The sequence below is a fragment of the Solea solea genome, chromosome 10, assembly GCF_958295425.1.
Source record: "Solea solea chromosome 10, fSolSol10.1, whole genome shotgun sequence".
Classification (NCBI taxonomy): domain Eukaryota; kingdom Metazoa; phylum Chordata; class Actinopteri; order Pleuronectiformes; family Soleidae; genus Solea; species Solea solea.
The window spans coordinates 7,654,643-7,668,763 of NC_081143.1; the positions used below are offsets into that span (position 1 = coordinate 7,654,643).

Sequence of the window (14,121 nt, forward strand, 5' to 3'; positions counted from 1 at the left end):
GCTTTTTTCCTATGATATTTACATTGGGCCCTAATCCTCTTTCTCTTTCGTTAATCCCATACTGTTTAGTGAATAACAAACGCAGCTCTCAAAAACAAAGCCTTGTGAAGATCCACAGATTTCCCCACCTCTTATCTAGTTAACCCCGCCCACACTACGCGCTCAGTCCAGCCATTGGTTTAACACCCTGCAGCCACGCCCACTGGCGGAGTTCATAACTTTTCAGTAAAAAAAAAAGAAAAAGTGAGTGATATAGAGGGAGTTCACACTCTGCAGGAGATCAGTGTGACTTCTGAGTGACTGTGTGTGGGAATGTCGTGGCCCGGACTGTGTGTCTGTCAATGAACGGAGCTGTGAGTCCATCCACACTGTCACGATGTGGAGACCCACGCTCACGCTGGCCCCAGCGGCGGGACTCGGACCCCGCGCTGCTGCTGCTGCCGCCGTCACCTGCCTGCTCGTGACCGGGATGCTCTTCTTTACTGTGGGTCACCCGAGCAGCGGAGAGCCGGGGGAGCGTCCAGCTGAGGACGGGAGCGGGAAAGCTTTCTCCGCGTATTTCAGGAAACTGACCAGGGAGAGGAGAGCAATGAGCGGCCCCCCGCGGAGCAGTGCTCCCCCCGGGCCCGTGGAGCGTCTGACCCCCGCTGACCTGTTCATCGGAGTAAAAACAACCGGCAGGTATCACCGGCAGAGACTGGAGCTGCTGCTGGACACCTGGATCTCCAGAAACACGCACCAGGTGAGCGGGACATCAGTGTCAGTGAGGGAAAAAAAGCTCACTTTGTTCCATTGAAATAATGTCATTTATGGATGATATATGAAAGTAATATGAAAATCATATTAAAAGATGATACACTAAATGCCTTAATGTAATACTCGTTAAAAAATACAGCTTGAATGTACACCCGCCCCCCCCACCATCAATATCAAGATAAAATTAGTTCTATTTCTGTCAGTTTTTCTATTCACGCGCTCATTTTGCGTCACAAATGTGTTTATTTTACTAACATTTATTGTTCCATATGAAAACAGACACTTAATGAACAAAAAGTGTGTGAACTATTGCCCCAATAACCAGCTGATTAAATAATCAAATAAACAAATATGCCAATGAAGAAGATTTCAAAATGGGGGAAGCTGCCTATTTATCAACTGACTATTATTTAATTATTTAACCAGAGCTGTTTATACACAAACTGACTTTATCATCAGACTTAAACATATTTTTTTTTATTTTGCGTGTAATTCATAGTATTTATAGGAAACCACAGTGACTTTAATTATGAAGCTTTGGGGACTTCACTAATCTTTTAAGATGAAGTCTCAAATTCAGATTGTCAGAGTGTTCTGCATTATTTCTCCATGAGTGGAGCGGTAGCATCCTAAACTCTCCCTTTATCTTGTGCAAGAGAGCTGTAAACCCCCTGTCATGTGACGGGCTCTTTTATCAAAGCCGGCCTGCAGAGAATTGTAAAACAGTGAGATAGAGGACTTTGTAATGTATGAGCAGGAGATCTGAGGAGTAACATGGCGACCACACTGCTGCTCATGTGTTGACATGAGACCAGCAGCGGACAGAGGAAACACGACACTGCAGGACTCTCGTGCATGAATGGAACCTGGGTCTCGTGGACTTGTCTCAGTGAGATGCGTGGAGATTTGTCTCAAGACTTGAAGCAGTGGTTGTGGTGACTGTCAGAGTCTGCATCATTTCAAAAAATAACACCACCTCGGCTTCAGACATCGACAAGACTTTGAACTTTTGTAACATTTACTCCAAAAACCCGAATAATATTCAATGATTGTTCACAGAGTAATGAACTGTTGCTGGCTCTGTAACCATGGCAATCTTGAATCTTAACCAATGATAAAAGACGTCTTTTCCACGGTAAGGATAAAAATATTAGTCTTGTGATCTGCAGGAATTACAACATGACTGCAGGAGTTGAAAGGGAGATGTTGTTGCAGGGAAAGATAAAAATGTGAGCTCAAATTGGACGAAGAGTCAGCTCAGTGGTGTGTGTGTGTGTGTGTGTGAGTCAAAGATGAATCCGTTGCTATAAAACACATGGAGCTGTGGTGAGCTGCACCCAGCATCTTCAAAGCTGGTAATCGAATGCAGACGTGACTGTGGATCACGCAGCGGTCGTTTTCATTTCCATGTAACCCTCAGTGTTTGAGGAGGGACTCACGAAAGTCACGTCACATGCTGCATCCACACTGTTGCCATGTAAATACAGGTTATGTATGGGAAATCAGCTGGTCTGTGTGTGTGTGTGTGTGTGTACAGGACTTAAGTAGGCTGTGTGGACAAGCAAACCTATCTTTGTGAGAACATGTAGGCTGGTCCACACAACTATAATGGGCTTTTTGAGGATTAAGACCTGGTTTTAGGGTTAGAATTAAGTTTAGGATAGGGTTAGGCATTTGGTTGTGATGGTAAAGGTTTTGGTAAGAGGCTGGGGAATGCATTATGTCTATGAGTGTCCACACAAAGAACACAACACCAGCATGAGTGTGTGTGTGTGTGTGTGTGTAAATATATATATATATATATATATATATATATATGCATGTGCATGCGTGCATGTATGTGTGTGTGATGCATTCCTATATCTGCTCTCACGGCCAGGTGTAAGTAACTCTACCTGTTTCCCAGACACACCTCTCCACTGTAAGACTGCTGAGTAATGGAAACAGAACACACACACACACACACACACGTTCTCACAGTGTTACCTTCACAAACACACAAGCCCTGGGAACTCACCAGATTTCTCACGGGAAGTAAAAAATGTGTCCGATCTCAAGAGTAGACACACACACACACCTACACACAAGTCTGCACAGCTATTCTTGTGGGGACACTGCATTGACTTCCATTCATATGTACAGCCTCACCAAAACATTATCCTTAACCCTCAACCATTAAATCAGAAGTGTAAAATCTATCTATCCATCTATCTATCTATCTATCTATCTATCTATCTATCTATCTATCTATCTATCTATCTATCTATCTATCTATCTATCTAATCTATCTATCCATCCATCTATCAGTTATAGTTAAGGCCTAACCATAAACCTTCAGAAATGAGGTTCTGCCTCATTAGGACCAGGTTTTGGTCTCCATGAGGACTACTGGTCGTGACTATTTCAGTGTTTATGCCAGTGTTAAAGAGTTATCACTTTCTCTTGCCTCAGTGGCTGTTGTTGCCGCCATTTCCTGTGTTGTAAAGCCCCATTTTCCCCCCTCATCTGCCTTCCTGCCCAGCTCAGCATACACTGCTCTGATATCACAGACTCTCAGTTTAACACTCATGCAGACGCAGGAGCTGACCGCTCTCAAGGGGCTTAAGAGGCTCAGAGTGGAAAAAAATGACTCTGACAAAAACTCACAGCTGGCTGGACTCCCCCCTCCCTCCCTCTCTCTCTCTCTCTCTCTCTCCCTCTCCCTCTCCCTCTCCCTCTCTCTCTCCCTCTCCCTCTCTCTCTCTCTCGATTCATTGTTGAATCTGTGCTGTGTGGCAGGCGGGTTGAAAACTGGAAACTCCAAACCTGGACTTTTCACAGGGACAGTGCAGACAGTGTCAGTCACGCTGTTCAGACTGTTCATTATTTTCTCAACAAGTTGATTGGTCTGTAATTTAAACGTCTGAAGGAGTGTTATCGCAGGTCGCTCCTCCCTGCAGCTGTTAAACTGCACAACAAGCACTGCTCAGTAGACCACACGTAATGTATGTTTATATGTATATATACTTTACATAAGTGCAATATAGTACATATACACTATCTTATGTTCAGTCCTTGTTCATACTGTATCAATATCAAGCCCATATTGTGTATATTCTGCTAACTGTCTAAAATGTACATTCAGGACTAATAAAGGACTATCTTATCTTATCTTGTGTTATGAAATGGTTAAAAAGTTAGTTTGTTGTCATAGAAGAGGAATTAAACCAGAAAATATTGGCATTTAACCCTTTAACACCTAAGCCTCAAAATGTTCTCGTTTTATTTTGCTTATTTTCACCATAAAAGGGCCAGAAAATGTCCTGTAAGTAAGTGCTTTTGCCCACTTTTCCAGAATAACATTCAATATCTGGCAGTTATTTACAATTTACTGCATGTTAAAAAACAATTTGAAAGGAAGAAAAACAAAAAAAGTGTGTATGTAGTTTGATCTGCAACTTGCAGCTTTCAGAAAGCGTTGGAATTTTTCCGATAGCACAAACTGTCTCGTAACTACAGTAATGCAAAACTCTTGATGTTAAAGGGTGAAGAAAAACAAACATTGAAACTGATAAACCAATTAACAGGTGAACTGTTTACTCGTCAACTATTAATTGATTAATTATAATGGACGTTTTAATGCGGAGAGTCTGTGGTGCAACAAGTGGGACTTGAAATGTGCCGGGAAGTTGTTCACAGGCACATCAGATGAACAAAATGTTTTAATGTGTGATGTTTTAGGCGACAGCAAATAAACAGACAAGTGAACACGAAGCCATTATTGTTATTGCTTGGTGTCGTATTTGTTTCGGCTAATTATCGCCCGAAGGCTACAGCGACACAAACGTCAGCAGCAGACATTTGGAATCTTTCCTTGATGAAGTTCCGTCTGACCTGGACTACAGGAACCTGTTCTGTATTGCTCAAGAGGCAGGTAGAGAGAGGCCGCAGCTCATTTAACAGGGTTATAGAGACAGACAAATACAAAATGCCGTAAAATGTCATAATATTCATATTTGAATGTGCACGGTGTAACATTCATATGTTCATAAAAATATTATTGTAAAAGATAGATATAATACAGAATAGTAAAATATATATATACACGTCATAAAATTATCAGCATTCAGTGATCAAACAGGGACGTGTGACACCCTTAGTGCTCACACGGCACAGATCAGTGTGTTTATATCGCTGTCCTGTAGGCTATGCTTGAAAAAAGGACATAAAACACTGTATATTGCACATTCTTATCACCTCTGTATATACAGTATGTTATTAACATAGTAATGGAAAAAGACAGCCTGAATGCTCTGTGGTCTCAGGGTTTAACAGCCAGATTCACATGAGTGAGAGGTGATTTAAAAGCAGCCAGTGAGACCAGATCTCTGACATTCACCTGCTTTTGCAAACGACTCCAAGCAAAAGGTGCAGAAAAGTCAGCACGGCCTTTTGGAACAGTGAGTAGAAATAAATCCTGGGAAAGGGAAAATAATGGAGGACCTGAGATAAGGAGGACGGACGGACAGACAGACAGATAAATAGATTCTGCTTCAGATTGATTGTCCTAGAGGACGGAGGCAAAACAGTTCACAGGCTGCTCTGTAGGCTCTGTGCTCCCAGTCTGTGTGTTTACTTCCTGTGGAAAGTTGTGGGGTCTACACGGCTTCCTGAGCGCGCACTGACCCTCGACCTCGTCACTCATCGCATAAATACTCATGTGAACACGCTGCAGCTGCAGCACAGTGACCAGCTGCTCTGCTGCTGATAGACCGGACACTCACCTTCATCCCGGGCCTTCGCACCACCACCCTCACCCCCCACACACACACACACACACACACTGTCAGCAGTTTGACTGTTGACATGTGTCCTGTGTCACCGTGGAAACAGGTGGAGTCTCACCTGAAATCACAAACAGTCAACCATGAAAAATGGTGTTGGAGCGGAAAATTGTGTGTGTGTGTGTGTGAGATGGTGTTTTTGATTCTGGAATAACATGAACTGTGTGTGGGTTGTTTTGGTTTTTTTCCACAGACGTATGTGTTCACTGATGGAGAGGACAAAGACCTGAGGAAAAGGATGGGTGAGCGCACACACACACACACACACACACACACACACACACACACACACACACACGCAGTTTTGCTGAGTAGCACCAGCAGTGTTATCTGCAGTGCAAGAGTCAGGAAAGCAGGAACTAGCCTGCTGACTGGGCAATGCTGTGTTTCCATGTGGTGCAGGAAGTCACTCCACTTTAATCAACAAGCCTTTCCTCATCTCACTAATGGAAACACTTCACTTACACATATTGAACGTATTCAGGACTTAGATTATAATGGAAGACACCTTTCCAAACAGATTTCTTGCTTCAGCGCACAATATTCCAGTGTCTTCACTAATACTTCACTCCAATGTATGTATTATGACTCATCATTGATTTGTTTGTGTTATTGATTATCAGGAGATCACCTGATCAATACTAACTGTTCAGCGGCACACAATCGTCAGGCCCTGTCCTGTAAAATGGCTCTGGAGTACGACACATTTATCGCCTCTGGAAAGAAGTAAGACACGATCCACACAAACATTATTATTGTTATCAGTGTTGTCGTCGTGATATTAATCATCGTCTTGACTCATCTTGTGTGTTGCAGGTGGTTCTGTCACGTGGACGATGATAACTACGTGAACGTGGTGTCCCTCCTGAAGCTCTTGTCTCAGTACAGTCACACAGAGGACGTTTACATCGGCCGGCCGAGCCTCGAACGCCCGATAGAGGCCACGGAGAAGCTCGGCACCGCTGAGATGGTAACTTACCCAGAACTGCTACACAATAATAGCTCTAAAAACCTCGGCCCCCTTTTTCCACGACTGAAATATCGCACACGATACACCTTAATTACTGCGTGATGTGTGTGTTTGTGTGCAGAGGCAGGTGCGTTTCTGGTTCGCCACAGGCGGAGCAGGGTTCTGTCTGAGCCGTGGCCTCGCTCTCAAGATGAAACCCTGGGCGAGGTAAACCCTGGCTTTGATATCGAGCCTTTAAATCGCCTCTGTAATTAAATCTCTACTTCCTCGTGAAACCGTCTTCCCCTCTCTGTCCAGTGACGGCACTTTCATGACAACAGCTGAGCTCATTCGCCTCCCCGACGACTGCACTGTGGGCTACATCGTGGAGGCGCTGCTCGGTGTCAGCCTCATCCGGTCAGCTCTGTTCCACTCTCACCTGGAGAACCTGGGACTGGTGTCAGACATACACAGCCAGGTACACACACACACACACACACACACACACACACATTTATAAGCTCTGCTTTTACAGATATCAAAAGCTTGTTTTTGTTGTTCTCATGTTAGGTTACCCTCAGCTACGGCACTGTGGAAAACAACAGAAACACTGTCAATGTGAAAGGCCCGTTGTCCCTTAATGAAGACCCTACGAGGTAAGTGTGTGTGTGTGTGTGTGGGTGAGTGTGTATTCTACATAAACCATATGGAGCGAGGACAAACCATACGGAAAGTGAGGACAGTTCGGCTGGTCCTCACAACTTTAAGGGGCTTTTTCAGGGTTAAGACCTGGTTTTAGGGTTAGAATTGGGTTTAGGTTAGAGTTAAGGTAAGGGTTAGGGGCTCACTTTGAATGCTGCACACACTTGCGTTGGGGGGACGTGTCTTCCTTATGGGGACAAAAGACAAAGTCCCCATGATGTCAATTATTACATAGAACCAGACGTGTCTGAGGGAGCTGTAGCATCGTTCTCTTCCTCTTTCATAGGAATGCGTCCTTTTCCTTGCGTCCAGACTTGTACCCCCACCCGATGGTGAAGTGGGATACTATAGGACCCTGATGTGTGAGTAAACCAGGGTCCACATGTGTGCCGAAGTACACCAGAGCCTTTAGGCTGAGGTTAGGCTAGGGTCAGGATTAGGTTTAGGTCAGTAGCTATTATGGTTAAGTATGTCTCCAGGAAATGTAAGTCAATGCAATGTCCTCTGAAGCCAGTGTGTGTGTGTGTGTGTGTGTGTGTGTGTGTGTGTGTGTGTGTGTGAGAGAGGAACATAACACAGAGCTTAAAACATCCATATTAGCTGATAGCGTGGACGAGCATTAGCAGATAATTGAATATCCACAGGAGGGTAATGGGTTTTCATGGCGTTTCTGTGTCTGCTGACCTGAGCTTTTTTGTCTAATGCTAATTGCTTACACCAAGACACACAACGCATGACTTACTTTAGACTACGTGTTCATTTTCCTCTGTAGTTAATGTTCTTTCATTACCATAATAAATTGTCCTGCACCAATTTATCGTGGCTGTCGTTTAACAAGAAATAGAAAGCCCTGTTCACTCGCCTTCTCCCTAATTTATAACACCTGTAAACATTCTCCTGTCAACTTTATGTTCTCAAATGCTGGCGGTGTAATGTGGTGATAATGTGATTGACAGCAGAACAAAATATCCATTTTAGATGAAATATTATCATATTCTACAGACTGAAGAAAACATCTTTGTTTCTCACAGATCTGCATTTCAAATATGTTCTTCAAATGAAAATGAGAGTAATTATATATTACATTCCCTCTCATATCGCGAATCACAATTTCAGTCAAAATAATCCCAATTAGATATTTAATGAAAATTGTTCAGCCCTCAGGTCATTAGTGATACTTCATCAGCTCTGCTGCTCTTACCGACTCCACTCTTTTATCCAAACATGTTGTATTTTGGTGTGAAACACCAAGATGGCACTGACCACACTTTAAACTCCAGGCTTCAAAACCACAGTTCATAAACCACCAGTGATGTCACCTGATCACAATCAGTCTCACACTTACTGCACCATTTGTTCACCATGTGACTCTGCACAGCTCACACGGCTTCATCAAACATTCTACACATAAATAGTTGTATTCTTATTGAGGGTATTATGTTTGGTATGATTGGTTTTATTCTACCTTATATTATTGAATTAGCATCATACATGTATTTCTGGTAGTGTGGTGCTTTATCCTGTTTGATGTACAGATTGTATTCTGTCGCTTACGTCCATGTTACATAATGATGAATTGTTTGATATTGAACGCCTGTGCGCACTTTACAAAAAGAAAACAAAGGATGCTCTGTCTTCACACAAATAGCCACCTTTGCTGTGAATATTAACAGTGCATGGGTCATAAAACAAAACAATACAGAGGCTAAAACACAAAGTGATGTTATCTCAGGTCTTCCTGATATTAAGGGGCTTTTCTTCCCTTTATTTTTCCCTCTGGTCAGTAATTGTATCATTGTGTATTGAATTGGGATAATGACCATAATTGAACTTTGTACGTAAACACTGTTCGTAGTGTGTGTGTGTGTGATTAGTTTGATTTAAAAAAAACAATAAATAAAAGACACACACGCTGTTTTTCTTTTCATTGTTTTCGATCTTTTTCTAGAAAGTCTGTGGTATTACAGCGTGTACAACAATTCTTTATGTAAGCACTGCAGACTGTGTGTGTTTTACTACCATGACACGTTTCCTGTCTTTGTTCATTGTGTGTGTATGTGTGCTCATGACAAATTGCATTCACAGTTTTATTTTGAAATACCCAGTTGGTGGCTTCCAGGCATTGTGGCACTCATTTCCCTCTTTCTCTCAGGTTCAGGTCTGTCCATTGTCTGTTGTACCCAGACACTCCTTGGTGTCCCAGCCCCTGGCGACATTAACAGCCATCCAGAGACAGAGTCAGCGTTTGAAAGGAAGGATAAAGAGATGAAGTCCCACTGCTGCCCTTCGCTGACTCTTCAAGTACTGTTGCATTACTTTGACCCTGAACTCCTGGGTTGACCTTGTGGTGAATTGTTCCTTCGTGTGACTTAAAGCTGAGGCTGTCACAGCTGCCTAATCTCATTGTTCAGCTTCAGTTGTCCTTGTCCCGTCAGCTTCGACTGCGTTCTGTGTTTTATTTTTGCCCATCGTTTTATCAGGTATAATAACTTCTCTGCTGAGAGGCGGGAACACGGCACCTAAACATGTGACTGGGCAATCGGCATGATCGCAACGACTAAGATCTACCGTGTTGATCCATTTCAAATGTGCAGGCAGAGGATTTTTTAAAATGAGATAATATAAGCTGTTTGATTTATTATTACGATAAGAACTAAAACGTGCTCTGAGAGCACATACATACAAGAACACTTAAACGCTAATATTAATGAGAGTTTGAGGGGAAAACAATCCTGTATCCACCTTCTCAATTTAATCTGCTCCATCATTTGATAGGTTTGATTTTGGGTCAAGGGTGTAGTGGTTAGTCCCTGTGATGGAGTGGCAACCTGTCCAGGGTGTGCCCCGCCTTTTGCCCTTTGTCAGCTGGGATTGGCACCAGCAACCCTCATGTGGAGGATAAAGCAGTAGAAGATGATTGAGTGATGCCTCACCCCTCTACAAAATGTCAGGGAAATCAGATTTGAGGATTTCAAACGAGGAAGACAAATGGCACCAAACACAAAAAAAACTCGTTGGTGGAGTTGAAACTAATACAATGAGACAAAGGTTGTAATGAACAGGGATTATTCAAGTTGAAGTAAATGGACTTTAAGTCCAGCATTAAGTCAGAAACAAAATGAAAGGAGATAGATTTAAGTTAATCTCTCTTGTCTTGGCACCTGTTCCCCCCCCACACACACACACACACATGTTTTTTTCACATGTTCATTGTTCCCCTCTCTTGTTCCTCAGCTGAATGTCAGTGAATATTGTTCTGCTTTTTCACCTCCTCACGCTCCGGTGTTGACAGCAGTTGAGTCGGTGCATGTGGCTGCAGCTGTGACGCAAACACAGAAGCACGGATGTATCTGAAGTTTTTATCTCATCAGTGTTCAGTATTATCCTCCCTCTGAAGTATGATATCGTAACTCTATGACTGAGCACTTTCATTTCTGCTGATTGCAGACCATGTTTTGATAAAAGAACACACAGGTCGACAAAGGAAATGTGCTTATTTTGCTTCTTGTTTTTTGTTTTTTTTACAGAGAGCTAGTTAAAATATAAACACCGCTCACGTCTGAGTGCTGCCCCCTCTGGTCAAAATAACTCACATTTACACATATAAAAGTGGGTGTCTAAATGAATGCTACCCACTGAAGTCCGCCCCCAGTGGTAGCTGCAACAACTGCAAGTGGATATCCCCCCCCCTGAAAAACCCTCTCTCTCACTCTGAAATCTCATGAGATTTGAGAACGGGACTTGTTGAGCGAAACATGTGTAATGTTGCCAAAAAATACTGTCACAGTTTGGTAAAAAATTCAGACTTACCATAGTCACCTTAAAATAAATGTTCATTAATCAGATTTGGAGGCACAGTATTCATGCTAGATTAAGCTTATAAGCACATTTCCTAAAACTTCCTTTAAATGCTCTGTGTGGACCATGGATATCACCTGTATTTATCCATTTACAGTTAGATGACTGATGTTTTTTGAAGGTTACAGTCGTGTAAAAAGGACATTTGCCCCCTTTTATTGAGAACTGACTCATGTTGAGTCGTCTTCTGTATTTTCTGTGCATTGGAAGCAGCTGATGTTGTAACTGAATGAAGGTTATTGAGTTAAATATTCAGTCCCATGTTAAATGAATGTATATGATGATTTATGTGCTCTCTCCAGTATCTGGACCGTCTGAAGACGTTATGGCTGAAGTCAATAAAGTTTTTGGTCAAATATCTGGCTGTTATTTCTTTGCGCTGTTGGTAGTCGGGTTGTAAATGGGATTATAAAGAGACATAGCTTCAAGGAGACGTCCGCAGTTACAGACATTCTAGGTGTTGTGCTTTTAGACATGAGACTGGAGGACTCGCATGCACGACTCAAAGTCAACGTAAAGCTTAACAAAAAGTACTTAGTAAGAATATAAATAAAAAAACGCTCATCAGGAGGATCAAACAAATCTCCACACGAGTAAACTAAACCAAGGAAACATGAATAACTTGCTATGAAGGAACTTGAGGACGTAACTCATGGACCAAACAATACAAACTGGCAACATGACAGGAAGACCAGGACTATTTATGCAGGAAGTAAGTGTTAACAGGTGAAAGCAATCAGGGGCGGGGCAGACAATCACACAAGGGGAGGAAGTCAGGTTCTGAAATGAGAGGTGAATACAAAATAAAACAGGAAGTGCATATGAAAACAAGACATGAGTGACGAAACTGAACATACTTGACGTGACATTACACTAGGTCTATTTTCAGATAACAAGTTCATATTTTGCGTTGCTATCACAATCGCGTGTTTTAATTCAATTTATTTGTACAGCGCCAATTCTACATTATCTCAAAGCACTGTACACAGTAGGGCAAAAACCTTTACAACACTACAGAGAGCAGAGAAAGCCAACAGTTCACACAAGGGGCAAGCACTAGGCATCATGTAATGTAATCAGTGGAGAGAAATCTCTGACAGAATCAGACTCAAAGATGTGCGGCCATCTGCCTCGACCGGTTGGGGTGAAAGGAAAAATGGGGGACGGAAAGGACAAGAGGGACGTGAGGTAGAGACAGAAGAGAGAGACGAGGAGCAGAAATAGAACAATTGTATTGTTACTTATAAGTTATACGTTTAGAAAAGACAGCTCTGAGTCAGTTATGACATGTTTATAGAACTACAATGTCATTTATTATATGTTGATAAAAGAAATGATACCATATCAACATCAATGATAGCATAATAATAATGACAATGATACTACTGCTGGTGATAATAACAATAATAATAATAGCAGGCTACTATTTTCATCTTCTAAAGAATCTGTCTGTACACTTGCAAAGTTATGAACACCTTGGTTTGTCAGTAGGATGCTCTCCTCACTACCACACAGGTGAAATGTTGCTTTGAGCCTTACAGTGGTTTTAAAGATTATTTAAAAAATAATTGGTCTCGACACAACACCAATGACCTGTGCACTGCACTGCCATTTTAGCTCTTTCTGTCGAAAATTGCAAAACACAAAATTGATCGAAAAATCATCCGACTGATGTGATTGTGATTGAACTTGTTATTATCTGAAATTAGAATGACCTAGAATGTGTGTCCGGATTATTCCTTTAAATGTCTCTATTGACCTTTTATATGAGCTGCTGGGTTCCCGACAAGAGAAAAAAAAAACCTCTTACTTGTCCGTTTCTCTGAATCCATTATCCCACCCACCCACATGACACGCTGAAACAACAGCACATTTCTTATCTGATTGAGCCACACACCAGGCCCTGCAGAGATAACGGCACCACCAAAATATTAGCAGTCTGCATACCACTGTGTGTGTGTGTGTGTGTGTTCCCTTTTAAGGACCTTTTTTAATGAACACTGACCTTGTCAGGACTACTAGTCCATATGGAGACCAAAACCTGGTTCTTATGAGGCAGCCTGACCTCATTTCTGAGGAACTGGTTAAGTTTAAGCCTAAGAATTGAATTGTGGTTAGGTTCAGGTTAGGGATAACACTTTGTTTAGGCCAGTACTTCTCAAGTCTCAAGTGTCTTATATCCTTTTACTACTCAGTCAGGGTCAACGTAAAATTAAATCACAATATTCCATCATGACTTCGCAACAACAACATTTTTGACGATATTTTACATCATTTCAAAATAAAGGTGTTTGTTTCGATACACAACAACAACATGATTCACAATAACAAAGAGACATATTCATGATGCAAAATTAATCTGTAAATATCAAAAAACATTGAAGTGGTGGGCCACATAAAATCAATCAAAGGGCCGCGAGTTTGACATCACTGGGTCAAAGGTTAGGGTAATGTCTGTGACCCGTCCTCATCAAGATATAACAAGCCTGTGTGTGTGTGTGTGTGTGTGTGTGTGTGTGTGTGTGTGTGTGTGTGTGTGTGTGTGTGCGTATGTGTGTGTGTGTGTGTGTGACAGCATCAAACATCAACACTGCAACACTCAGGCACACAGTGGTGACGTTGGGAAATAATATGCTGAGGTTCCCCATGCTTGGTGGACACTGACATCTGCTGGCTGAACGTGTTACTGCAACAAGTGGAAAAATTAAGTTGCACTTTTTCCCAAAGGTTTCTATCACAACTGCAGTTGTTTTAATTAAATTGGTAAATCTGTATATATGTTTAACTGTCGTTTTATATTTTGTATTGGATATATCAGCGGTTCTCAAACTGTGGTACCATCCATGGTCCACAAGCTTCCTCTGGTGGTAATTGGAGGAAAATCAGAGTGTGTGGAAAATTAACAGATAACAAGATCGTAATAATAATTGGAGTCACCTTCTCTCTCGCTCGTGACAATGGTGTTATTTCGAGAGATCAATATTTTCTCAGGTGGTACTTGGTATAAAAAGTTCAAAAATAGAACCTCTTGTC

The 14,121-nt window shown here is 42.0% G+C and overlaps 1 protein-coding gene across 1 annotated transcript; it reads left to right on the forward strand.

The window, feature by feature from the left end:
* The first annotated feature begins 269 nt into the window (after window positions 1-269).
* LOC131467323 (beta-1,3-N-acetylglucosaminyltransferase lunatic fringe-like) lies at window positions 270-11,446 on the forward strand. The gene is made up of 8 exons (XM_058641158.1): window positions 270-742; window positions 5,773-5,821; window positions 6,203-6,305; window positions 6,396-6,549; window positions 6,671-6,756; window positions 6,847-7,006; window positions 7,099-7,184; window positions 9,383-11,446. Exons 1-8 carry the CDS (start codon window positions 377-379, stop codon window positions 9,447-9,449), a joined length of 1,071 nt encoding a protein of 356 aa, XP_058497141.1. The 5' UTR covers window positions 270-376; the 3' UTR covers window positions 9,450-11,446.
* Window positions 11,447-14,121: the final 2,675 nt, after the last annotated feature.

Coding starts and splice junctions, on each gene's coding strand:
- LOC131467323 (XM_058641158.1), top strand. CDS start 377: ATGTGGAGACCCACGCTCACGCTGGCCCCAGCGGCGGGACTCGGACCC. Junction 743..5,772: donor TCTCCAGAAACACGCACCAG/GTGAGCGGGACA, acceptor TTTTTTCCACAG/ACGTATGTGTTCACTGATGG. Junction 7,007..7,098: donor TGTCAGACATACACAGCCAG/GTACACACACAC, acceptor TTCTCATGTTAG/GTTACCCTCAGCTACGGCAC.